At 41.1% G+C, this 27,681-nt stretch overlaps 2 protein-coding genes across 7 annotated transcripts in view; both read left to right on the forward strand.

The window, feature by feature from the left end:
• BTBD8 (BTB domain containing 8) overlaps nt 1-27,195 on the forward strand; it is a 53,976-nt gene extending 26,781 nt beyond the window's left edge. For 2 of the 5 annotated variants that reach the window (XM_044432348.1, XM_044432351.1), the window contains 12 exons: nt 2,615-2,711; nt 3,584-3,672; nt 3,878-3,980; nt 9,890-10,072; nt 12,163-12,300; nt 13,841-13,970; nt 16,185-16,246; nt 18,255-18,888; nt 19,448-19,538; nt 20,377-20,513; nt 22,305-24,659; nt 26,092-27,195. In XM_044432348.1, coding sequence (XP_044288283.1) covers nt 2,615-2,711; nt 3,584-3,672; nt 3,878-3,980; nt 9,890-10,072; nt 12,163-12,300; nt 13,841-13,970; nt 16,185-16,246; nt 18,255-18,888; nt 19,448-19,538; nt 20,377-20,513; nt 22,305-24,659; nt 26,092-26,561 — 4,489 coding nt within the window. In that variant the 3' untranslated portion in view covers nt 26,562-27,195. Of the gene's footprint in view, nt 1-2,614; nt 2,712-3,583; nt 3,673-3,877; nt 3,981-9,889; nt 10,073-12,162; nt 12,301-13,840; nt 13,971-16,184; nt 16,247-18,254; nt 18,889-19,447; nt 19,539-20,376; nt 20,514-22,304; nt 24,660-25,590 lie in introns of all 5 variants that reach the window. The other 3 variants (XM_044432352.1, XM_044432350.1, XM_044432353.1) reach the window with 3 other exon arrangements.
• On the forward strand, nt 5,425-9,142 carry LOC123024533. Of its 2 annotated transcripts, none has more exons than XM_044432355.1 (2): nt 5,425-6,279; nt 6,405-9,142. In XM_044432355.1, exon 2 carries the CDS (start codon nt 6,988-6,990, stop codon nt 8,206-8,208), a length of 1,221 nt encoding a protein of 406 aa, XP_044288290.1. In that variant the 5' UTR covers nt 5,425-6,279; nt 6,405-6,987; the 3' UTR covers nt 8,209-9,142. Both variants share the same exon structure in this region, with proteins under 2 accessions (XP_044288290.1, XP_044288291.1).
• Nucleotides 27,196-27,681: the final 486 nt, after the last annotated feature.

A 27,681-nucleotide genomic window follows, 5' to 3' on the forward strand; every position in this document is an offset into this window, starting at 1 on the left:
TTTCTCTCACATTTAGCTGTAAGCTACAGTAGGCAGGCCATTTAGTCCAAATATACATTGTATATCTTCACAATTATTAAATAATCCTTGGAATTCACAGTTTGCCAGGAAGTATCTTTTCCTAGCCCAGAGGGCTCCATGTGCCCTGGCCATTCAGAAGGGGGCAGATGCATTACTTAGGGTCTGAGTCTGGATGAGCTTATCAGTTCATCAGTAGCTTGAATTTACATGTCTAAGCAGACCTGATGGGTTCAAGTTACTCAACTAAAGTGTCAATACACTGCAATTAGAATTATTGTAATCTCATTGTCACTGTATGATTGACTGACATTATCTGTTCTGTATGTGGTGACCTCAGAATTTTATTGTAATCCCTGCATTCTGTCATCGATTGCTCTGTGCCTGTGTGCATGACTGGGAGGGTATAAAATACCCTGTAGTTGTATTGAGGCTTTGCAGTGAGTTCACCTCTGCCTGCCCGGTAATACATTATCGTGAGTCTACCGCAGGAACCTGGGCCAAACAATAAAGCCACAGATGGTCTGGACGCTTGATCTTTCCCACAAACCCGAGTTTTATTTCCTCCTCACAAATTGAAATTCCAGGTTTTTCTGACACAGATCACCTTGTTAAGGGGGAGATATACGGCCCAGCACGTACCTTCATGGTTTTCCCATTTTCTGCTTAGTTCCAACTGACAGCCAGGCACTCAATTTAGGCTATATGCAGTCATGCTTAATGATTCTGTTACCATTTGATAGCTGTAACTGACAAGGTACTCAACTAAGCAAGAAAGCGCATACCGGAAAGAGCACATTCGTGCATATTTGCGGCATTAAATGGGCAAAGCATTGGCAGTTGTTCAAAGTGCTACAGGGGCATCAGCGAAAGGGCTGTTTCTGGCTGTCACTGGCAGCAGGACAGGTGAGATCTCCAGAAGCAGCAAGGGGAGGTTGCCATTTTCATCCAGAAGCTTGTTGTCCACTTCTCACAATCTATAATTGTACCATTCAGCTGGGTTTAGATGATAGGACGATCCATTGTGGGTGCCCAGTGATGTGACCCTGCATGCTTTTCTTGTTGTTTTGCACCTTCCAGGTACAGTTGTTGATGCAGTTAACAATTGAAAGAGGTAGAAAGAAATGTTAATTGCATCAACACAAGCCATGGGTTGTCAGGATGGCCTAAAGACAAGCCACTTGGTGGGAATTGGTCTGAGTTGGATTCACATGGCAACTCAACAAACAGTTGCCATGTCATTTTCACCCAGCGATCCCTTTGCACTTCTTCAACGGGGTTCCATTCTCTGGGCTCTTTTTGATGAACCCTTTAGATTACAATCCTACAACAACATTTCTGGGAGCAAGACCCATAACTTGGACTTATTTCTGAGTAAATGTGCATAGGATTGCATGGTTAAATAGCCAGAATTTTGTTTGCCTCACTACAGTTCATCTTTCTTCAGTAGTTCTGCTTTGAAAAACAAGACTGCACAGCTCATCTCACCACTTAAGGGTTTATGTGTTGACGTAGCTTAAAAATGTAAAGTGTAAACTCTAAGCTTTGTTTGAGTGGTATATCCCTGAATCAGATTAATGGATTATAGTATGCTGAAAATGGCGAAATTACACCTTGCTTTGTTCTTTAAATATCAGTAAATTTTAATATGGGAGTATTTTGTGGTTTGAACTGAAGTTTGAATATGTTCATGTATAAGAGTACATGTATACATGCTTGGTCTGAAAGGATTAATTGAAAAGAAAATGAGTTTAGAAGACTGTTAGTGCTTAAACTAATTGTACAATCCAATACTGGAGGTCTTTCTCTGTATTTATGAGCAGATATTCAGATTTCTAAATAAATAAATAAATAAATAAATAAAGTCCAAATACAAAAGATAGTGCATTGCTGTGTTGACAACATCATTCAAGTAATTCAAGTTACCTAATACTTATCGACAAGTATTTTAACATTAAAGATGTGACATGACTTACCAAGTCTGTACCCTTGTATGTCTGACCATTTTTCAGCACATTTTAAGACACTGAGGGTTGGATCCAGTGGTGCCCTTCTACTGATGGAACTGGTTCTGTCACAAAAACCAGGAAGAGCAATTCCTCCTCCCACTGCACCCCCTCCCCCATCAAATCTGTTCCACACGCTTACAGGGGAAAGTCACATCATCCTCGTGCCCAGTGATGTGACCCACATGCTTCTCTTGTTGTTTTGCATCTTCCAGGTGCAATTGTTGATGCAATTAACAATTGAAAGAATTGTTAATTGCATCAACACAAACAACTGACTTGGATTCCCTCTTTTGTAGTTAGCATACTGAAACATGCAACCTCTATATGTAGCATGAATTGCCCATTTGAAGTTCACATAAAGAGGTTGCAAAACATGTTGAATTTCTTGTAAATTCAACAAGTTGCTGGAATACAGAACATCACTAAAAAAATCACTTAACTGTCTCTAAAAAAGTGTGAACAATTTAAAATGCAAAAGGTAGAATTACCCTTGTGATGCAAGTTACCCAGGAATGCTCCTGTGCTGGGCCACCATAGCTCTAATATGATTATTGTATGTGCAACTTCCATTATTGTTTTTGCTTCAGCTGCATACTGAGCATTGCAGATATGTATGGACTTGAGGGCCTAAGAGAAGTTGCTATCTACATTCTGAAAAGGGACTATTGCAACTTCTTTCTAAAGGTTTGTTCCAAAGTATTCTTTTATTTTTACTTGTATGCTATTGTGATAGCAGTCAAACTACCAAAATTTCTTGGTATCAGTTGTTAGATTTGGGTACCGTGAGCCAGAATATAGAGTTGTGAAGCTTTTGCTCTCTGTTTGGTAAATGTGTAAATAAGTCATTAGTTTGCCAATAGAAATGAAATTGTCTTTTAATTTTTAAATTGATTAGATTTACTTCCAGCAATTTTGCAGAAACGGGATTAAATAAAGAGGCATTGTAAGGAACTTCCTTTATTAGAAACCATTTTCATCAATAATATACACAGAATGTACTTTAGCTAATGTTTTTAGAAGGAGGGTGGCAGTAAGACCTCCGTTTTGCCAGTGTCCTGTGTGGCCTGAGTATGTGCCCTGGCAGCAGTTCTTTAGAATTCTTCTAAAATGTTCACTGGTTTGGGAGCAGGGGGCAATATTACAAGATGTGTGGATGTGAGAAGGCTTCCCCTCGAAGTAAAAGGTTTTTTTAAATGATTGTATTAGATTCAGGGGTGGGCCACATGTGGCTCTGCAGATGTTCTAGCCCACAGCTCTCATCATTCCTCAGCATTGGCTATGCTGGCTGGAGGTGATGGGAATTGTAGGCCCAAATATGTAGGGAACCCAAGGTCTTGTTTTAGGTGAGGCAAGCTGTTTTAGATGAAGTGGTCAAGTAAATTGGGTTGCAGAATGAATAGCGAAATATTGATTCCATTGGAATCTGTGTTAGAGATCACGCATGCACGCTCGTGCGCCTCTGTTTGCTACAAATGTTTCTTCTTAAAATTAGCAGCTTGGAATTTGCCATAAGGTTATGTAAATGCAGTAACTGTGCTTTTTTTCTAACAATTCAGCCTGTGCCTGGAAAGCATCCACCTGTTTTAGAATGTCTAGCCATTGCCCATTCTGTGGGAGCAAAAAGCCTCTATGACGCTTGCATGAAGTAAGTTAATTTTTTTTATTCTTCTTTTACCCTTTTCACAGTTTAGTCTTAAACTCTGCTTTAAACTACAGTCATAATATTAGCCAAAATCTTGAAAAAGTATTTGCATTTTGTCCTGCAATGTGAAGAGCCTTTCAATTTGTCCATGAAGGCATTATATGATGGGAAATTTGATGGAGGGATTGATTTGCTTTTCTTTCAACAGGTGGATAGTTCAAAATTTTGTAAGATGTTGGTCAGAGAAGAACTTCGCTAGTTTACCCACTGACCTTCAAAATGATTGCTTTAGAACACTGATTCAGTCTTTGGTAAGTTTGGTTTGCTTGTTTATAAATACAGAGACATTGATACAAGTAAGATGTTGATCAGTTCATTTGGAGCCAAAGCCAATGTCACTCCTACATAGAATAGAACCAATGAAATTGAAGTTAATCATGACTAATTCGTCCCATTTATTTTATTGGGTCTACTCTAAGCAGGATTTATGTTGACGTTCTCTGCATATAGTCTGTGTATACCAAGTTGTCTATCAGGAAGTGAACTTGTTTTGAAGATCAAAATGCATCTTCTGCTTTGCATGTAATAACTGTTCAAGACTCATGCAATACTGTCCTTTAATTCTGGCCTGTAAATCAACTTTGCTTCTCATCCTCACTTTTTGCATTTAAAAAAAAATCAGCCAGTAGCACATCCATTCAAAGTCAACAAGTAACTCTTTATGTCTTGAAATGTTTGCCACTTGCGCATCACAAGTTTCCTAGTCAACTCCATAGATTGTGAAAAAGACACACTCACCTATAATCATGGAAGGAAAACCATCTTACTCCCTCCTTAGTGACTTTTCCTAAGTTGGTAACAACCTTGCATTTTAGGAAAGGATTTTGTTTGTAAATTTTACTTTTTATTGATTTGAGCTACTTATGAAATACTGTATTCATAAACAGTGGATTGCTGCTTTACTTAACAGTTTTAACTCTCTTTGAATTTTGTTTATTTTTGAATTGTTTTGGTTTTATCTTTATGCTAGATGCCTTGAGTATTGGAAGGAAAGACGGAATAGAAATGTATACATAAATGTTTTTGTAAGTAAAGAAACAGAGAGAAGGGGATGTGAACATGCCTAAACAGCTGCCACCGGCTCTAGCTCTCCGATGTGCAGCTACCACATACAAATACCTGAAATGTGAATCTGGCCTGAGTCCTAAGCATAAGTTAGGTTAGCTGCAAATAAGTCTATAACTCTCCCATGTGGGTTTCTTTTTGGGGGTTTTGCAGCAGTAAAGTTTGCTTGGTTCTTTGTCGTGGCCTCTGTGAACACATATGGGTTCTGTGCCTGCGCAGTGTCTTTGGCTGGAAGATTGATAGCTAACGGTTTGGCGGGAAAACTCTGCTCCCCTCCCCCCTAGCAGTATATATGGAGCGGAGTGTCCGCCATTTTCCAGTCTTTGCGACCACTGTTCGTTGTGCCTCGTGCCGCTTCGCTTTCGCTTAGATCATTCCTCGTGCTCTCTTGCTTCGAACTCTTTTTCTCTTTTTCCAAGTTAGTATCCCTAGTTATATTGCTCTTATTGTTCTAGTTTCTCTCTCCGTTTTTTCTCGTTCTTCTTGTTCCTATTAAAAAAAACAAAAAGCAAAAATATTATCTACTCCCGCTATACTATCCTCCTTTTTTTCCTTTTTCCGTGATGGCGCAACGAGCGGCGTTCCGCAAGTGTGGAGAGTGTGGCTCCAAAATGCCTGCTGCGGACCCACACAACCTGTACCTCCTCTGTTTAGGGGAGGGTCACAGGATGGACAAATGCGGCCATTGCCCGGCCTTCTCTAAACAGGCCAGGAAGGATAGGGAGAACCGCTTACGTAAGCTCCTGTGGGACCAGGCTCTCCTACAATCGGACCGGCAGGTGGCTAAGCCTGCTACAACCTCGGCTTCACCTGACCGCCATCTGTCTTCAGCCGATCTGCCGCAACGTCCGGCCCCTTCCTCTGCTGCTCTGCCCTCACGCCCTTTAGGCAAAGGTGCTCCCGCCACGGTGATCAACCTGTTTCCCCACCCAAGAAACAGCGGGAAAAGAGGAAGCACAGCGGCCCTGAGAAGCCATCTGTGCACAAGAAGGCCAAAAGGGATAAGGCCGAAAAACCGGCTGAAAAACCGAAGAAACCTGAGCATTCGAAACACCAACATTCGGGTTCGGCGGCTTCCTCAGTCCCGACCGCAGTTCCGGTACTGATGCCTTCGGGTCCGGCCATTCAGGTGGCGATGAGAGTTACTCCTTCAGCCTCTCCACGCCGTACGGGATCTGAACTGCACCAGGATCCACCTCGTGGTTCAATTTCCGATGGCGAGATTCAAGACTCCCCACCGAGGGCCCGATCCCCGACGCCTATGCCGCCTGTTCGACTCGACACTGGAACTGGATTGTCCCCACCGAGAAGCCATAGGAGCCGGTCTCCTGAAGCCTGTTCTGACGACTGGTACCATTCCCGGTACTCTTCTGCACCAAGATGGCCCGACTATCCATCTGTCGGATACTACCCGGCTGCTAGAGGCCGATCCTCTCCACCAGCTCCTCGGGATCGACCTCATTCTACAGCCTCGAGAGAAGCCGGGTGTGCTCCGTCTCGGGAGAGCGGTAGATCGCAGTCGCCAGGGGACTCTTCTTCCAGCGTCCCGCCTCCATATTGAGTGGACCCAGACGAGTCCGAGGTCGATTGGACTTCGCCTGATGCTGCAGTCACCTTGCAAGGCCCTGCATCACCGGAAGAGCCGCACATCTCGTTTGCTGAATTGATGTCCAGGCTGGTGAAGTCGCGGGAAATCGAGGCCAGTCAACAACCTGGTCCCAGCACCGATCGTTTCTACGATGTAGTGCAGGGCGAACAATCGATCTCCATCGCTTTACCACTCATTACCACTCTTCAGCAAGCGATGACCCAACCATGGGACCTCCTGGCTCAACCTCAACCGACCTCGAGAAGATATGAAGCTATGTACAGAATTCAGGAGGGGGACATTCCGTTCCTCCTCCGCCACCCCAAACCGAACTTGGTAGTGGTGGAATCTTCTCAAGGCCGGGATGCACGGGGTCACACAGCGCCCCGCGACAAAGAGGGAAGGAAGATGGACTCTGCATTAATCATGAGAAATCTTCTCCTGTCCCTACGTAGATGATCAACTTTATTGGAGCCCGGCTGGATTCTACGGTGGCGAAGGCCTTCCTCCCTCAAGACAGACAACGCACTATCGCTTGACACATCCGCCGAATTTGACGAGACGGAACTGTTCCTGCCTGATCTGTTCAGAGACTTTTGGGGCACATGGCAGCATCCATTGCTGTAGTTCCATATGCCAAACTTCGGCTTCGCCCCGTTCAACTGTTCTTCAACAGAATGTTCCAGCCACAGACAGATTTACCTACAAAGCGGATTCGACTCCCGTCCTCCGTCCTACAATCTCTACTATGGTGGACGGCATCAGAAAACCTAAACATCGGAGTTCCGTTCCGACCTCAGTACCCTACAGTGACTCTTGGTACCAACGCGTCTCTGCTGGGATGGGGAGCCCTGTGTTCTGGCCTATGCACGCAGGGCGTATGGAACAGACACGAGTCCAGGAATCATATCAACTTCCTGGAACTTCTTGCAGTATTCAAAGCACTACAATCATTCGAGGATGTGCTTTGCTGTCGAGTCATCCAGATAACCTCAGACAACATTGCCACAGTCTTTTACTTGAACAAGCAAGGGGGGACAAAGTCACCAACGTTAGCCCGGCTATCGATGCAAATCTGGGAGTGGTGCATACCGAGAGATATTACCCTGATAGCAGTACATCTAGCGGGTACAGACAATGTGGAAGCAGATCTCTTAAGCAGACACATGTCCAAGTTGCACGAATGGGAACTGGACCGTCAGACATGCAACAGGCTGTTCCAGCGATGGAGCCTCCCAGATATAGACCTATTCGCCACCCAACAGAACAGGGTGTGTGAGACTTTTTGCTCGAGAGCGGGAATCGGACAGGGGTCATCTGGGGATGCCTTTATGATCCCTTGGAACGATAAGACATCTTACGCTTTCCCCCCCAATTCCCCTCATCATGAGAGTAATAGAAAAGATAATTCACGACGGGGCCACAGGACTGCTGCTAACTCCTTGGTGGCCACGCCAGCCATGGTTCTCGACACTTCTTTGCATTTCTCAGGAGGAATACCTTCAACTCCCTCCCATTCCTTATCTCATAACTCAGCGGGAGGGCATGATCCGGCACCCGGATCTAGCGTTGCTGAAACTGCCAGCCTGACGAATTTGATAGCAGTCAACGTCAGCCCAGTACCGACGCCATCTGCAGTTCCAACTGATCCTATCCCTAGATCCGACACACCATTCCACGCTGTGAATCCATCTACCTCCTCTGCATCCTTGGATCCAACGAATATTCTGTCAGCTTCACGAGTTCTTCATCCAGACATCCAATATATTCTCGATTCTGCGCTAAGGCCGTCCACTCAAAAAATCATACGTGGTGAAGTGGCGTAGATTCTCTAGTTTTGCTGAATCTCACTCGTTTTCACCAAACTCTGCATCCATAGATCATATCCTCCAGTTCCTTTTAGAACTCCACCATTTTGGACTTAAACCATCCTCCATAAGAGTGTATATGGTGGCAATTTCCTATTACCGCGGTACAGTGCAGGGTTCTTCCATTTTTTCTCAACCATTGGTTAAGAGATTTCTTAAGGGACTCTGCAACCTCCATCCGACGGTCAGACCGCTTATGCCTATGTGGAGTCTTTCAGTGGTGTTACAGGCACTGACAAGACCTCCTTTCGAACCCTTGGCAACAATTGACTTACGTCTTGTTTCTTGGAAAACTGCTTTCCTTGTAGCAGTTACTTCAGCCCGGAGATCTAGTGAACTCTGTGCCCTCAGGGTAGACCCTCCATTTTTGAACTTTCACAAAGAGAAGGTAGTTCTGCGAATGGATCCGCCTTTTCTTCCAAAAGTGGCTACGTCTTTTCACATGGACCAGGAGATTATCTTGCCTGCCTTTTTCCCGTCTCCTTTGAATCCGACTGAGAGATCCCTGCATACTCTCGACGTCCAGCACTGTCTAGCCTTCTATAGATCAAGGATTGAGTCTATTCGACATTCCAATAGGCTCTTTGTTAAATACTTGGAACAAAATCAAGGTTTCCCAGTTACTCCTCAGAGACTGTCCAAATGGATAGTTCACACTATTACTCTGTCCTATCAGTTGGCCAAGATAGACTTACCTACAGTTTCCCAGAGTCATTCTACTAGAGCTGTAGCTGCTTCCTCAGCTTTTGCGTCGGGAGTTCCGATTGAGGGTGTCTGCAGAGCTGCCACCTGGGCTACTCCATGTACTTTCGCTAGGCATTATAGACTGGATGTTTGTGCTAGACAGGACTGCTCCTTTGGCAGAGCCGTTCTTTCAACTATTCTTCGTTGATGACACCTCCCTCCACCATTTCAGTTAAGCTTGTTATTCTACCCATATGTGTGATGCACAGAGGCCACAACGAAGAAAAGCAGGTTGCTTACCTGTAACTGATGTTCTTTGAGTGGCCATCTTTGAGTGATGTTCTTTGAGTCACACAGTCCACCCGCCAGCCCCGCTTGGTGTCCTTGGGTGGCTCTATTCTTTCTTCGGTACCGACGAATTTTTTCTGTTTAGTCTAGCTGTAATTTATTTTTCTGTAGATAGCAAACATCCAGTCTATCAAAGACTGGAAAATGGCGGACACTCCACTCCATATATACTGCTAGTGGGGAGGGGAGCGGAGTTTTCCCACCAAACCGTTAGCTATCAATCTTCCGGCCAAAGGCACTGTGCAGGCACAGAACCCATATGTGTGACTGCACAGATGGCCACTCGAAGAACATCAGTTACAGGTAAGCAACCTGTTTTTCCATTTCAGGATTTCTAACCTTAATACTTTCCTCATTATAGATCTCAGAATACTTTTTAAAATGTAATTTACCTCCTAATGAACTTATGCTCTGCTAAATGAAGCAACTTCAGTATTGATTTGCATATTTTTAGGATGTCCTTGGGAACATTTAATATTGAAAACATTTGACTATAATTAAAGGGAGAGGGCATTTGAATTGTTTGTTGATAGGATATATTGAAAGATGGCTTGAAAACTATGCCTCCAATGTTGTTTAGAGATCCCATGTATTCTTTCATTTCAAGAGTCCACAGAATTCAGCCCATCTTCTGATGGAAACCAGCCGACTGATCAGTAGCCTTCCCCAGGTGAAATGGACTGAAACAGCCCTTACCTTGGCATCTAGGCTGCAAGAGGAGTGTGTCTCATTTATGGTGGCAAATTTCCCAGGGATAATTCAAAGTGAAGGCTTTTTTGCTTTGTTACAGGTAAAATATACCTGAATTGTGTAGTGTTATAACAGAGGCTATCATGGGCTAGGTTCCTAGGAGATAGGTTCCCCACTTTCCTTTCTTTCAAACAGACAGTTCTTTGGCAAAATTTCTTTATTTCCAGTGTAGCTCCAGCAAGCTATAGCCAGCAAAAAAGGGAATCTGAGCTTGCACTGAACAGTTCATTGAACCGAAACTAGAAACTATTTTCAAGAACCCTCCTTTTCAGTAATCCTGGACCCACCTCACTCCACCCTCTCCTGATGCCATATCACATGGTTAAGGATCCCACCAGGCTCCTATAGTTCCTCTTCCATGTGCCCTGTCAGCACTTCCAGACCCTGTTGGTTCCCAGAGTCTGCCTGAACACCTGGAGACAGAAGCCTTGAGATGAGCGCTTCCTTCTCTGCCATCTCAGTGTCTACAGACCTCATTTCCCAGGCCTCACTGTGCTCATCCAAAAAGTCAGTGCCACCCTGACCTGAAACAGGCACCAAGAACAGCTGTGACGCACCAAGTTTTCCTCCCTTTGCACATTCAAGGGAACAGAAAGTTTCTTTGCAAAAAGCTTTGCCAAAGAATATCCAACAAACATAACCATCACATAATTCATCTCTGTGCATGCACACAAAGCAGTTCGTTGAACCCAATCTAAACAAGTGCTTCTGGAAACTCTCCATTTGTCAGGTTCCAATCCCTTCTGAAGGGCCCATTTGGAAGTAAGCACACCTCTTTTCTGTATGCCTATTCTCTCGTGGGCTGGCTGTCCTCGCCTGCCACCATGTCATGTGGATCAAGAGTTGTACAAAGTTTCTCTGACTCAGAGAGTTCTGTTCCCATTCATCCACCCAACACCTGTGCATCTTGGCTCTTCCCAGAGCCTGCCTGAGTGCATGGGGAGTGTGGCCTTGAGATAAGCATTACCTCTGTCATCTCAAAGTCTTCAGCCCCACATTTCCAAGTTCCCTCCACCTCCTCCTTTTCATTCTTGTCTTGGTGTGACTTGTGTGTGCCAAGAACAACTGCCTCTTGGATTCCCAACTACTATATAGCTTTAGCTGGAAGCTGGCTTCAAAAGGAAGGAATGATTTTTCCTTGAGTTGAAAACGTTCTGGTTCCTTGGTTGTTCTTAGGAAATGCTGTGAGACATTTTCAATGGTTTAGTGTAGAAATAGTAGTAGTAACACTTGTATGGTTTAGATAACAAAACAACAAAACATAACAAAAATGGCAGGAACATTCAGAGCTGAGCAACATGGCTAGCTCTCACTTTCCAGTCCAGCAACACAAATGAGGCAAAATGCAAGGTCACATAATTTTCATTATCAAATGTCATGAACACTAATTGTTCCATAATCCTTCTCAACTGTGAACTCAGGCAAATATACAGCAAGGGCACTTTGGAAGGGAGAGGGAAGGTGTTGCTCAGAATAAATCATATCCGACCGCTCCAGTCTCCTTCCCACCCTAACAACCTGATGCCCTAACTTTCCTCCCTCTCCAAGGTCATAACCTTGGAGACAAAACTGGGATAGTTCTTGCTGGCTAAGAGGGAATCTCTTTTCAGGTCAGTACTGTCTTCAGCTTCAGAATCAGAGGGGTGATCAGAGCCATCCTATGGTCTCTGGGGCACTTATCCAGGAACCATGGAATTGCTCTTCAAACCTCTCTGAAAGTTCTTAAGATGCCCCTAGAATGTTGTTGGTTCAAAACAAAGGCCTTATCAAATTATGTGTGAGTTGCCTTATGAATCAAGATGTGTAGGATTGTGCTGTTCTTCTGTCATCCAAGTATGATGAAGGGATGAAAAAAAGGAAAGGGAGTCAGTGTTGTCTGAGAATGCATGGTGAAAATATTTTAAATACGGGTAGATCAAAACTGGTGAAAGTATTCTAAGTTAACATTGATAATGTACACAAATGCTACTGTTTTCTGTTGGTATAGTACAAATATCTGGTTGACTACTGAGTACTAGAAAGGGGAGAGTAATGAGAGAGTATTATCTATAAGATACATCTCAGTTCTACTACCAAAATGGATTTTAAGTGTTGGTTTCAACCAACTGCTTCTGTGATGGTTTCTTCCAGGCTCAGGCCATGAGCAGCAAAGCGGACCTCCTTGATCAAGTCTTTGAGGCCATTCAGAGGGGTATAAACACTGAAAATAGTTGCAGTCTTCTAATAGCTCTGGACACTTTATTAAGTTCTGCAAGCGTGAATGAGATGGTAGGTCTTAAAAATTCAAAAGTAACACTTTTCACAGTTGAAGTTTTGTTTGTTTTATGAACAGATTCTCAAAAATGTCAGTCCCATGGGAAGCTGGGCTCAGATCAAGTGGCATGGAATAGACAGTTCTAGTCTAGCAATTACATAGACGAGTGGCAACTGCAATAAAGTGCTGCAACATGGAGGGAAGCCATGCCCTTTTACAGCTTTCCAACATAAACTCCCCTTGTTCAGTTTATTTTCCTCAGCAGATACTTCCCACTGAATCCTTATTTGGCTGCTTGGGGGTTTCCCATTTGACAGTTGTTGAGTTTTGATGATGGTGATGCAACCCTTGGAGTTCTGTTAAGTCTGATAGTACCTTCACTTTGGGTGTGGAGAGTGGCATTTTGGCTGAATAAGAACTGGCACTTGGAGAACAAGTTTGCAGCTAGTATGTGGCATGGGAGTTTTGACTATTCCTTTTTGGCACACACTCCTTAGGATTGTAGTCCTGTGCATGTTTTTTGATACCTCACCAAAATCAGCAGGACCTGCATTCTGATGTTAAACGAGCTTTCTTTTATGCCTGTCTTCTGTGTTACTCTTCTATAAAATGGGTCTAATTCAGAGGGATTGGTGAGTTGTAACCCCTGGTCACAGTCTTTCCAAATGTTAGTCTTGCTTATCATCAGATGTTTCCTTGTTGGTAGGTGATATATTTTAGAGAAGGAAGCATGGATAGCTATAGTTGGTGCCTAATCTTACAAGCTTTTCCTGCCAACTCAAGACTCATTTGTTCACACAGGCTTTTGATTGAATCTGTTCTGCTGCATCTTACAAACAATTATTTATCTGTATTTCTGTTCTCTTCTACTTTACTCTTTTATCAGTCTATTCTTCTATGATTCTACTGTGCTTTATTCTGTACCCTGTATTGAGATTATCGTATAATGTAAAGCAGGCATTATATTTTATAAATAGCTGCAATTTTTTGGAATTTTTACTTGTTTCAGTGATACTGTGAATTTTTTACATTGCTTTACTCTTGATTAATTAAGGTTATTTTTTGAAAGTGAATTTAACAGTGTGCTGGGTGGTGCCCATTGGGCAAATGGCATGCTTTAAAATTTGGCAGGTTCCTCTTTGGTATCCAAAAATACCCTCGTATAGTATTATCCTATGATCCTCTTCTATTGGTGACTTTGCAAGAGTGATGAAAATTTAGTGAGATGCATTATTGGATCTCTCAGTGGATTTGACCTTGTAGTGACATAGTCAAAAGTGAAAAGCTATGAAGAGATTCATTAAAAAAACAGTGGGGTGGGGACTGGATGATTTATGGGTTACAGCTTCTGTAGGAGTGGCTTGATTTCAAGCTGTGTAAAATTACGGTGCAGGACAATTGGCCTTCACAAACCTCATATACATCCACTCAGCAAATCTAAGTGATGACATCATTGATCGAGCTTCAAAGGTAAGTCGATTCTGTAAGGAGTAATGACTGGTTGCTATGACGATATGGCTCTTTCCAGCTGCTGATTTCCTTACTTGAACACAGGGGTTTACGTGCAAGATCCAGGCTCTGCATGATAAGCTGTGGATCTTCCTAGTTCAGTCATTTTATGCTGTTCGTCACACAGAGAGCTGGAAGCTGCTGAAGCCAGATGATCAACAGAAAATACAAGCAGGTAGGCAAGCCATTGAGGCTGTAGCACATTGCATGACAGCTGTGCCCTTATTAAACAAAGTAACGGCAACTGGTAATTAATGCTAGCTGGAAGAACATGTTTATGAGCCTTCTGCTCTCAAATATTACGTAAGAATTAAAATAATAATAATAGCTGCCCAGGCTGCTTTCAGCATGGGAGCTGAGTGGCTGCACATCCCTGTTGTGAATTATTTGGCTCATGTGTGATTACTGCAGATCAACGGAAATTGTATAGAAAGGTAGGCTGACTTTTTGTCCATACTTGGAAACACTCAAAATATGACAATGGTGGCTGTTTTTTTAGAAGCATTGTGATATTGTAGAAAGAACTCTACACAGAGCTCTTAACTAATTTAGCATACATAGAGCTTGAAGGATTATAGACTGCGGAAAGCTTTAATCTTTCCCATTAAGAAATCTCAGGAAAGGGTATGTCCGTCTCACCCTTGATTTGCTGCTGTGATGCTGTGTGTGCTGCAGAATTGTCAAACGGGATGCTAAGGGGTTGTATAGTAGCCTCTGAAAATTTAAGTACCAGAATTTGAAGCTAAACAAAAGGAGGCTTGCTCTGGCCCTCCCCTCTCCCTTCTTTGTTTTCAAATGTATGGAATGAAATCTTAGCAGATGAGCTACCTGAAAATGGCTTCGGGGCAATGTCTGAATATTTGCGCTGTAGTCATGCGGTTTCTCCAGTCAGGGAAGTAGATGCAGCATGCTCAAGATTATAGCATTTTGCAAAGCATTTGGGTAGCATCAAACAAATGCTCCCATGGAGTATTTTTCTTATTCTCTAAGAGCACTCTGGATGGACTAGATTATAAATTGTTATTGAAAGCTGTTAAGTGCTTATTAATGCAAGCTTTCTTGCTTGTTTTCAGGACTGTAGGCTCATTTCTGACCGAATTGGAAATGGGTTTGGAATACCAGAGTGCATCATTCTAAATAGTGCTTTCTAGTGCTAAAGCACAAGAATCTGTAGATGTGATGCAGCAACTGATCCTGCATCCGTGTAGTTAGTGCCTTTCCTTCTATCAGTAAACATGGGTCTGTGATTTTTAAAGAATGCATGTCATTAATTCTTGCATTATAATTGAAATAGTCTGAAAAGAGGAAAAACTTGATGGTGCATGATGGTGTATCTTTATATTTGTAATGATCAGATCTAGAGTTACCTTCCTCTGGCAATGATCTGAATGTTCCCATGAACTTTTAAAGAAGCGTGTAGTTTTAAAAAGCTCTAATTTAATGATACCTTGAGATTCCAGATACTAAGAATTCAGCAACAATAGGTTAAAAATAGAGAAATTTAAATGTGTATGATTGAAGACACCCCCTCCACCTTTGGCTTCACTTACCAGTCACTTAGCGAAACAATGTTATTTTATGCTGGAGTGTTTGTATAATGTCCCTAACCAGTCATCCCTTTAAAAAGAAAAAAACAAACCCATCCATGGCTTCCTTTACAAAACCAAGGTTCACTGAGGAATCCAATGAACAAGTGGTTTTATGGGGGTTGAGTGTGTGTGGATTGATTCATGCCTTCATAAAATATAGTGCAGTTACTTAAAGAGTTGCTTGAGCTAAATATTTGATGTAATTCTTTGGGGCATAGAAAAATTGCACCCTGGCAAAGGATGTTAATGTGCCAGGTCCACTCCTCTATTTGCATCTGTCTTGTGAAGGTTACGTAAGCTGTAGCACTGCAGAGGTCTCATTATGGTGCCACATCTGGGAGTTTCAGTCAAGCATGCCCTATTTGGGAACTTTGAATGTGATGAGCTGTCTTACCAAGCCAAAGAAACTGGCATGATATGACTTCAGTATAGCCCAAAAGAGGATTTTGCTTGCAAGGGGCACTTCCCTCTTCAGGGAAGCTCATGGATGCAAATGTTGTGCTTTTGACAAAATGCCAGGTAAAAGATTTGAAAAGACGGAACATCACCTGTGTGAAATGAAGGCCCTTGCAAGCATATTGATTTGGCTGTTTTTAAAATGTGTTTTCCTCTTGACCAGTCTTGCTCAGCCAGTGCCCGCCAGGTGCTCAGCTGGGGAAGGTTGTTCTTGAGTGCTGCCTTTGTTGTTCTGCTTAAGGGATCTATCCCTAGATGATCGTTCTCTCTCTTTCTCAGTCTCTGTTTCTCTCAATCCCTTCTCTCTAATATCTCCTAAAGGAAGGTGTGCTTTTCTTACACAGCTGCTTTTGACAAAGGCGATGCTAGAAGACCTGCTAAAAAGCCTGCATTCACTAGTTCTCAGGTAAAACTATAGCAAAACCAACAGTCTGACATTTATAAGTCATTCAGATTTTTGCAAGGAGACTTTCCCCTCATTATGAGATACATGCTCCCCCACAAGAAAAAAAGCTGCTGAGTGGTGATTATTTTATGACTTGGATTTACCAGTGGCTAGATGCTAATATATCAGCCATCAATGGCTACATGCTGTTATTTCAGCCATTGCTGCTACCTTATAATTTTAGCTGATTTATTGTCCATCTATGAACTCTTTGGCACTGTATTTTAGGGTCCTTTGTAAGGTGGAAGTGGTCTGTTCCCCTCATGAGAATTAGTCAATCAAACATTTGGAATAGCAGTATTTTGCATTCTTCAGAGGAAACGCACATACCCCATGGACCTCCTTCATTTGGAAGATACTCTTGCAAGAGACTCCAGCCCGTAATGAGTGCAAGTGCATGTTCAAGCCATCATTAAGAATTATAGTCAAATATGCATCTGGGCACAACTGGTTGTATTTTAGAATGCTAAATCTTAAGGTGCCTTGAAGTCCAGTAAAACTCAGTACAAGACTTCTTTTAAAAAGGAAAGATGGAAAAGAGACAAAAGAAAAGATTGGGGGGGGGGGGCGGAAATTCCTAGCAAAAATGTCCATTGTGATGGGTGTGCACTTGTGTGTGTGTGTGTGTGCATGTAACAAGTAGAATTGCATATTGCAAGGACCCCAAGAGGCCACATATACATAGAAATGTATATAACTCCCAACAGGATCCTTGTCAATGAGGGTTAGACTGATTTAGGCTTCATTTCACAAGTATTCTTAAGTACTTTGCTGTGTCGTAGGAGTAAATAGCACTGCTCTTCTATAGGAAAAGCAAAAGGTATACTCAGGACAACTTGGGGCAAACTGCCCCTTGTGGCCCTAACTAATGAGAATCATTCTTATTTATTTATTTATTATTTATTTATTAAAACATTTTTATGCCGCCCCATTCGCCGAAGCCTCGGGGCGGCTTACAACAAAAAATTAAAATAACATTTTAAAATATATACAATAAAATACAAATATACACTATAAAACAAGCCGCCCTGGCCAGATAAAATTCAATAATATTAACATTTAAAATACTGCTTAAATAAAAAGGTCTTCGCCTGGCGCCGAAAAACAAATAACGACGGCGCCAGGCGGACCTCTCTGGGGAGCGCATTCCATAACTTAGGCGCCACCGCTGAGAAAGCCCTCCTCCGAGTAACCACCCTCCTAACTTCTTCCATGGAGGGCTCCCGGAGAAGGGCCTCTCCCGCCGATCTCAGGGTTCCATCCTGGGTTTCTCCAGCTTATCACCATACTCTATTCTGCTGATCAGTCATGCTACTATGAAAGGATGTTCAAAACTAGCTTTTATATGTTTACAATATGATCCTATGCATGTTTATTCAGAAAGCTAGTCCCATTATATCCACTGGGGATTTCTTATTGAAATGGAAGGAGCTTAGGATAATCATTACTAACTTGTCCCATTCATTTCAGTCAGTCTACCCTAAACAGGACTTACGTTGGAATTCGCCCCTGGTCTATATATACTGAGCCTGTATCAAGAAATTAAGTTGCTTTGAATATTAAAACATTTCCTTTACTTTGTGTGTGATGCTGTTCAAAGCATATGCAATACTCAGTCACTTAAATCTGGCCTGTAAATCAACATCGTTCATCCTCATACCATGTTTGCATTTCACCAGTACAGAGGATAGCTGATTTATTCATTCAGAGTCTTGCTGTATCCATTCAAAATCACCAGGTGACTCTTGATACCCTAATATATTTGCTGCTCTCCCTGCAGTAAGTGTAGTAGGGTTTCCGTCTTGGATGTACAAATTGGTTCTCTGTTGTTTCTAAATCACAGGAAAGGCGATTTCTGTTTCAAGTATTGTCATAAGATTAAGATTCATGCTGAACAGAGTAAGTTTCCAAAGTAAATAACCACAACTCTCCTACTGGGTTTGATGAATTATTGTCTTTTCTCCTCCAGTTAAACAGATGCAGTACTGACGCTTCTGGTATTAAACATACTGCTTGGAAAGCAGACGGAAAGAAAAACAGTTGGTGTGGTTCCTTCACTAATCGGGATAAAATGAAATCCGATGGATTAGGAGCATCTGGACATACATCGGCTACCAACAGGAACAGCGCTAATAAGGCTTTGAAACACGACGATTTAAAGGGGAAAGACAGTAAAAAGGCAGTTTGCAAGATGACAAAAGAGGCCAAGATGGGGGAGAAAACACCTTCACCAAAGGCTAGAGCTGTTATAAAGCCCAAAACTGAAACTAATGGAAATGCTAAGGCTGAAAGCTTCCTTACAAAACAGGATTCTGATCGGTCATTATCTGCTAGTGGACACAAAAATGCAGGAAGTGGCAAAGCCTTGAAAAACCAAGAAGGTAAAAGTGTAGGTGCTCGACCCAAAGTACTTTCTGCAAGTTCAAGTGTACAGATTAAAGCAAAACCTGTGAAAAAACCCACTGGAAAGGAATCTCCCTCTCTTATCGGCACTGAAACTCTAAGTAAATCAACCAATTCAAGTACAGATCTGCGGATGTCCATTGAACATCTAGATGAAACCAAGGAGGAAAAACTAGCAGATGAAGGGAGAAAGCATCCAGGTAATGAGAAATTAGTTTCATACTTACTAAGCTACCATACACTGTGAAAGTCTATGAAAAGTAATACTAAATTAAAAGAGGGTTCAAAGTGAGTTATGATGTCTGCATTTACTGATGCGTAATTTTTAAAGGAAGGTAGGAAAGGTAAATGTGGGCTGGCATGTAGGAAACCCTTGTGCCCTTATAAAAGATCTCTGCAAATATTTTAAGAGCTACTTGAAGATACAGTTGCTTAATAGCAGTAAGAACAAAACACATTTTCTCCCCCTTCTTCCTATTTGTACATATAATACTATTTTGTTTAGTTCAATGACCTGGATACATTTTTTAAACCAGTGAATCATTAGTTGAGATTATTGGAGTAAGAAGCATTTGAGTACTCAAATTAATTCTAGATAATCATTCTTGCTATGTTTGGGATGAAATGGGTGACACCTGGGGAGAGATGCAGACAGAGCGAGTTAAAAATATAAAAATACATCTGAGATCATAACTTTCAGTAGGCACTCATTATCATGGATCACCTACTGTCTAATTCTACTTTTCCTTCATCATACAGCTTTGAAAACAAAATCTGCAGTGAAGAAGACTAACGGAGCCCCTGCTAAAAAAAGTGTTAATGATGTTGAGGCTAATAGTCCAATGAACAGGTCTGTTGGAAGTCAAGTTCCTAGTTTTTCATATACTAGGGCTTTTATTTCTGAACTGAAAATAGAGCTCATAGGTCGACCTGGCTAAAATGTGTGCCTTAATTCTAGAATTCATTTACAACTCTGTTCTGACATTGCCAGGGCTGCTCAACCTCAGTCACTAGTGGTGATTAGCGCTTTTCAGCCCTGGCCTCATGGTTTCCACAATACTGCTTCTTTTCTCAAGAATTAAAGAGAACTTGGAGAGGAAGGGAGGGATCTTTCCTCATTTGGAAAAGGTGAGAAACAGTGTGCATGTTTCTCACTGTTTCTTAAACCCCGTCATAGCTGCAAATAAGATCCCACCTCTTTCACAAGCCCTCTGGATGATTCAGTCAGATGGCAGTGGTGTGGTGGTAGCTATAGATAATGATTAGCTAGTATGTCAAGCCAAAATGTATGGACCCCTAGATACTGTTGCTTTTTAAAAGTTACTGCTTTAGGCTTTAGCCTGTGTTACAGATCATTCAAAACACTCCATTTTGCATCTGTCAAAATATGCAGGTGTTGAGTTATCTCTTAGGTAATGCTCACATAGAGATGTAAGCTAGGCAAGCCATGAGAAAGGGAATTACTAGTTAACACTGTATCATTTCCCTCTTTGTAAGCTATGTACTACAGTTTGTTTGGGAAGGCCATTTTCTTTATGTTTTTCTTATTTATTATTTAAAAAATATATGGCTGCACTGTAAGGCAACCCATTTTGCTCCCACAGTTCAGGACCTACAGATATCTAAAGGTGCTTATCTTTTAGATCTTTAAATGTGCAAATAATCCAAGCAGTGTGTTTCTGTTTCAGTGTTGTAAAAAAATGCACTGGAAAGGGCAACAGTGAACATACACCACAAGCAGTTTTGAAGAAAAAGGGAAGCGAAGCTGGCAATTCTACTGTTCAGCAGAAAACCAAGAATGTAGCTAATACTACAAAAAATCAAGGTAAACTCAGACTGAGCCCGTAAATGAAATTGCAGAGTAGAATTTGCAGAATACAAATTGTAGTTTGTATTGCTTATTGCTCATTTGCAAAGAACATCTATTTAGGCTGCTGTTGCAGCTGAATTATATCAAGTAAATCATACTAGGATATAGCATGTAAAGGACATTTTTTCAGCTCCGAAATAATATGTAATTGAGAGCTTGGAAAATTCTGTCCTGCTACAGAATCTCTACCACAGTGGAAGACTCATGCACAAGAAATAAGAAAGAAATGAATCTTGATCATGTTAAAAGAAATAAAAGCCTCGTGTTGTTTTTGAATGCTTGACAAAATACAGATTAGGAAAATACCTTTGTTATATGAGCCGTCCATCATGAAATGCATCCATCTACATTTCTGTTCAGCGACTAGATTTTGCTGGAAGCCCACTCTGAGAATGCCGTTGAGGATGGATGGATGGACTCACCACTCCCACCCTCCAGTGGTCTGCTTGTCTAATCCTGTTGACTTGAGTGCCCTTCCAGTTGTCTTGCTCCATGCTCATAATTTGATTCAGGATTCCAGTTACCTGCCATTAATTTACATCTTGGTATTGCTATCAGGTGCACTCACCACACTTTATTCCCTGAGATAGATTGGCATAACAGGTAGTTCAGGTCAATGTCATGAATGAGACAATATGGCTGTAGAAATAATAGAATTTGATCCTAATGTTTTCTGGCCACATCTCAACTGGAAAACTTAAAGATAATTTGTATTGTTTGAAAGAGCTATGTAACCTGAAAATGACACTTAATTTAGTGACAGCATCTGGGAAATTAGTACATAGGTTTAAAAACCATGGAGTTGTTAAAAATATTAATCTCAAATGCAATGTTGTCCTTCTGTCCTTCCTTCCACTTCCATACTACCCCTTAGTCAAAGCTTTCTGGGCAGTTTACAAGAATCCAATAATAATGTGATCATAAGGCTGGTTGGTAATCCTTTGTCTGTTAACATATTCAATAGTGTTTAACATGAGGATGGATCCTACTCATGGACATGCCCATATTTTGGCCCAACTAATTCTTTCCTTTTGAGTGTAAAACTGCTGCATAGTGTGGCTGTGTTGATTCTGATTCAGCAGGAGGCAGCTATAATTTTCTACTTTTTTCCCCCAAAAGGGTATTTAAAGAAGAAGTTCACATGACACAACAACCCAAAGTGGTCTCTTGCGCAGGATAGTCTGTTGTGCTGAGTGAACCTTCTGGTGGTATTTCAGCATGATACATTTCGTTTTTAGAAAGAATGATAAGAAATAGCAGTCTGTTCTATGGTTTTCACGCTGCACCATGGTTTCTCTGATCATCCATACCTGGCATTGTGGTTTCCATGGCTCTACTATGCAGCTACCCACAGAGTCTCCTGGAAAGATCAGCAGTTGTTTCAGGAGCTACTCCAGCCATCCAGCATGGGATATAATGTCAGATACAGTGGCTAATTGGATATGTGCTAACAGCAGAAAACTCAGTAAGGAGGGTAGAAGTCATGCTAGCCAGGAAATCATTTAATCATCTGTCAGGCACATCCAGGCGAAAAACCCTGCTGCTTGGAAACCATGCATGGTTCCTTGCCATGGCATGTGAATCCACACCGCACCCCCGCTTTCTTTTTGGTATCTAAATTACCACAATTTTCACATCAATTTAAAATGCAGAGGCTTTTTGATAAAATCTTGTTTGTTTGCATTTCTTGATAAAAATATTTTGTTACTTGGGATATACTATAACCTTAAGATGTTTTCCTGTTAGGTTCACAAGGAGACTTACCAAATTCACTGAAGTCAGGACTTTCTCCAAAACAAAATGAAGAAAAAAACGTGACACAACATTTGGCACAACTGGAGAAACAAAGTTTGTCAAAGAAAAAGTCTAAACCTCTGCAGACTACTTCTGTTAAAGCTACTGCAAAAATAATAGTAACATCCAAAACCCAAACCCATTCAAAGAAGAGTGAAATAGGGATCAATAAAGACCAAAAACAGAAAATAGCTACAGGACAACCTGCTTTAAAGGCTTCATCTTCAAGCATGAAGCATCCTAGAAGTGAGTCACCAGTTCAGAAGAACTTACATGGAGAAGGGCAAAAGAATTTGGCTCCCAAGCATGAAAATTCTGCTGCATTGGGAACTCAGCTACCTGGCAGTAACAAATCTAGTCCAGGGAAGAAAAACAGCAGTGGAACATCTTTGCTTGAGATAGATAAAGGGCACATACTTAATAAAGAAAAAATAACTCCTCATGAAGAAAGACACTCCAGAGGAGATTGGGAACAGCCATATGTTGCAGAACTGAGCATTTCAGTGAAAACTGAAAAGACAGAAAAACAGGTTCATACAAATGAAAAAGATGATACATCTCTTATAAGTAAAAATGTGGAAGAAGGTAATGCAACTGAATTGCATTGTGTTAAGGATCGGGAGAGTATTGCATGTGAGAATGCTAACAAAAATCCCACCGTCTTGGCTGCAAACAAGGACATGTTAAAGTGCAAAACACTTCCTGATTCTGTTGGTTGCCTGCATCCATTGAAACAGCTGAGAGAAAACAAGAACCCTTTGATCCAAAAAACATCAATTGATCATAAAGCTACAGATAACTTGAAAGCTGGAAAGGATGCTAACTGTGGAGATGTTCTATTGCATCAGTTTTATGAAGCAGCTGGTGAGACCTCTAACTTTGAACGTGAGGAAAGGAAGTCTTCCAAGGCCTTTGTGATAGGGTCTGAAAGTACTGATGAGTTTTCTGATAAGTCTGCTGTGACTGAATCCCAGTCTGCTACAGTGGAATCAGATGCCACTTCCAAATCTTCCATAGGCCAGGTTGCTGAGAAATGCTCCTCTAAAGACACTGATACCACAGAAACACCAGAGAGCCATGAAAATTCTGATGCTCCATTTACAGATCATTGGAACTTGAGCTCCAGTGCACTTGATCCAAAAGAAAGCCCTGAATCTGACACAGGCAGTGCAGCAACATCCTCAGATGATATAAAGCCAAGATCAGAAGACTATGATGCTGGAGGCTCTCAAGATGACGAGGGCTCCAATGAAAGAGGGATTTCAAAATGCAGCACCATGTTGTGCCATGATTTCCTTGGCAGAAGCAGCAGTGATACAAGTACACCTGAAGAACTAAAAATCTATGATGCTAGCCTAAGGATAGAGGTAAAAATGAAAAAAGAAAACTCTGATCTCTTTCGGGTTATTTCAACAAGTGATGATGAGATCCCTAGAAAAAGGCCTGAAACTTGGTCACATCAAGGTGGTGAGAAAAGGGCTGGGTCAAGAGGAAATAATGCTGGCTTTGCACCCACACAATTTCCTCAGGAAGCTGATCAGGTTTCCTCTTCAGCAGATGAAACAGAAGATGAAAAGTCTGAAAATGAAAATGCTGTGGAACGCCTACCACCCCCAGAAGCTCCTGTTCAACAGTTTCATGGAATAGTGAATCTAGCCTTTGAAGATGCAGCAGAAAATGACATTGAGAACCAAGAATTCTCTGACACCAAGAACTTTAAGCGGTCTGTATTGCTTTCAGTGGATGAATGTGAAGAACTGGGGTCTGATGATGGTGGGGAGGTCCATACACCTCTTCAGGGTTCCTTGGATGCTGCCACACCTTCTGATGTGTTTGATGGCATTCCTCATGAGCATCACAACAAAACATTTTATTCAAGATTCTCCTTGGAGATCGAGGATGGATTCTTAGAGTGTAAGAAGCCTGATAAGGATAATAATGAGAACTCTTCTGTGGATCCTTGTGTTTCTGAGTCAAAGGAGAAAGATAACCTTGCTACTTCAGTTACAGAACAAAAGTCTAGAGAGAAAACAGTAGGGTATAGCCAGCCTGCTGCAGAAGGTAAAGAAGAGGCTAGGAGTGAAGAGAATAATGACATTCAGTGCAATAAAGTTTCAGATGTTGATTCAAAATCTCAAGGAAGACCATGTCACTTGGATCTTCATCAGAGGGATAATACTGAGTTGCAAAAGAACAGTTCTACAAAGCCTGTAGATCCATGTAGGAGTCATTTATTGACTCCAGAAGGTCACGTGAAAGAGAGTGAGCCAGCATCTACTGAATACTCTAACACTGCTTTATCTGCAGGTAACGTACAGAAATAAAAACAGTAAATCCCTTGAGATATTAAATGTTAGCAACATATTAAATTTATAGTTGGGATCACATCTTTAACTCTAGTAGAAATGTTTAGAAATTTTATCCAGACTGATACAGAATTAAATGATAATGTTTCAGACAAAATATTAAACTACTTAATATTATGAACAGTTAAGTATATGGTATAAGTTGCTGTTGAGTTGGCAGTTGGGAATATTTATCTTGGACAAAGCTAAGAGTGGGAAGCCACTCCTGATTATGAGTTTAGTTTTGTCCCAGTAGGACTTGGGCAATATCGCCTTTTAGTGGAAGCTTGGATATTCATTTGTTTGACAGCTATATGATTCAGATATTACTATTATATAAATAAATAAATATAACATAAAATAATATATATCAAAGTGGGATGTGCAATAAGTGCATTAATATTCTTAAACTGCTTTGCTTGTTTACCTTAAGAGCTATCTTCATTATTACTGCAGTTCGTTTCTGTTTTGCACAGAAGTAGGGACTGGTCTTTCTACTGTTTCAGTGGGACTTTTACCATTGGCTTCAGTGGGAGCTGGTCTGCACCCCAATACATTTTTGCAATTTCTGTGTTTCTAACTTTTGCCAATGGAAAAAAAACTTTTTTAAAAACGAAAGATTACACTTTTAAATCCAAGTAATATATTTAAATTTATGCTTGCTTTCCATCATTAGGTAACTTCTTGTCTAGTTGTTTTGTGTGTCTGAATTAAAACAGGAATTTGACACTGTACCCACCCCCAAGTACAACACAGAGTACCTGAATCTCTTTCTTTCAAAGCTTCTGTGTATTCAAGAGTTATGAAACAATTTGTATTCAAAAGAACCATACAAACTGATGACCTTTCAAGCTGTAACTCTTTTTTGTTTGCTTGCTTGTTCTTGCTTGCAGCTGCCCTTTGCATGTGCAATGCTTGAAATATAAGCCTGTGGATCAACCATTTGTTTTTGCCCCTTTTGAAGTTGACTTGGCTTAAGTCACTTTTCTAGTGAACCTGTCCTCCTGTTTCGTTTTCCCACTCCCACTCTGCTCCTTCTGAGTTTTAAGTTACAAGCTTAGTGATTTTAGAAATCCATGTGCATTAAATGTTGGTTTACATGACTTGTCATTTTCTGTATCAGAATTTTTTTCTGATTATGGAGATTTATTGTCAATTGCCAGTGGTGATGCTGCTTTAACTTTATTTATAAGCCATACTTTGTTTCATTTTTTTACCTACATAACAAACAAGAAATGCTCAAATTTTCATGAACTTTGTATATGTTTTTTTCCTTACCTCTTACCCGGTTGGATTGGTTCTGTTGCACTGAGTTAAGTATGCTGTACATAAGCCCTGCAGAGGGGAACAACATGTGCAATTTTTACAATGTGTAGTATTATGAATTATTTCAGGAGACATAGATGATTGTGACAGATTGACACAAACCTGCATGTTTGAGCATCGGCCTCCAAAAACCCTTTCTCCAATATACGAGATGGATGTTGGAGAAGCTTTTGAGCAGAGGATGGAGTCGGAAGTGAACATTGTAGAAGTGGATTTTGAAGATCAAGAGTATGCAGAACAGGACTGGTCTCTTCTCAGGCAATTGTTATCTGATCAGGAGTCAAACCTGGACATCAAAAACTCTGTTCCCGAAGACCTTAACTTAGCACAATATCTCATCAACCAGACGCTATTTCTGGCACGAGACAGTTCACAACCTCAGGGTAAAGCACAGATTGACACTTTCAGTAGGTGGACTGAACTAATATCTCCACTGGATGATTCATCTGCAAGCATCACAGTGGCAAGTTTTTCCTCCGATGATTGTTCTTCTCCTCAAGGGGAGTGGACAATTCTTGAACTAGAAACCCATCACTGAAGTGTTCAAGTGTTTGAGATAGACTTCTCTCTTCTTCTCCCTGTACCTCTGCAAGTAAATATTCGATGCAATATTTCCATACAATAATAAATACTGCATCTGAATTGGACCTTGATATTGCAATGACCTGTCCATTAAGTGTTCTGTTTCTAACTAAGATTCAATTGCAGGTATAAACTTTTGAGAATTTAAGTGGGTGTTTTGTAAAAGCTATTTTTGAGCATGTCTTTTTCCCCCTTCTTTGGAAAAATTACATGACCTATATAAAAAGTTATGGCTTACTTTCCTTCCTCCTTTCAATCACCACTTGATCATACATTCCCGGATACTCAATGAATTGAAATGTGAATGCAGAATAAATAGTGCTAGCCTTTTTTCTTCCATCACTTTCCATATAGTGACTTAGTGACTTCTTCCAGGCTAAGAGATTCACAGTGTTTATGTCAAAAGATGTGTGCCAACAGTACTTTAAATACTAGAAATGTGTGTTTGAATTTGCAGGAAAAGTTTCAATGGAAATGTTTTTGAATTTATTTATAAAAAGCAGCATGTGTGGTTTGTTTTCTCCAGACTGGTTTTGTACCCTTCTTTGGTTTTGAAAAATTTCAATAAATTTCTAAATTGCTTATTTAAATTTAAGACTGCATGGGTATTGTTAGAAAGGGTAGATAACAGTTCATTTCTAGAAAGAAATGTTTGTTGTGTTGACTTGAAAAATCAACAACCCTGTGAATAATCCATCTGAATGCTAATGCTGTGTTTGAGAGTTACAGTTTCAGGTAGACATCCTCCTTGGTCTGCTCTACTTCAGTTTCTTTGATCTAGAAGCAGTACACTTCTAGAAGGGGTTGAGTTCATAATGTGTGACTGTCACGGCCTCTTTCAAGAAAACATGACAGTGTCACTCAGCTTATTCTCACACAGGGTGGTGATGCATCTGGCTAATGATGCGGGAAGAGAGCAGCATGTCTACACTTCTCAGAAGGAAAGACTTCTTAAACTGAAAATGCTCCCACAGCCAGAAAACTTATGGAAACCATTTATAGACGGTTGTATTTGAAAGTGTTCATTTTGCATGTATGTGCTGACATAAGAAATACATGTTATTTTATATTTATTT

This window comes from Varanus komodoensis, unplaced genomic scaffold (assembly GCF_004798865.1).
Source record: "Varanus komodoensis strain SLA01 unplaced genomic scaffold, ASM479886v1 scaffold24, whole genome shotgun sequence".
Classification (NCBI taxonomy): domain Eukaryota; kingdom Metazoa; phylum Chordata; class Lepidosauria; order Squamata; family Varanidae; genus Varanus; species Varanus komodoensis.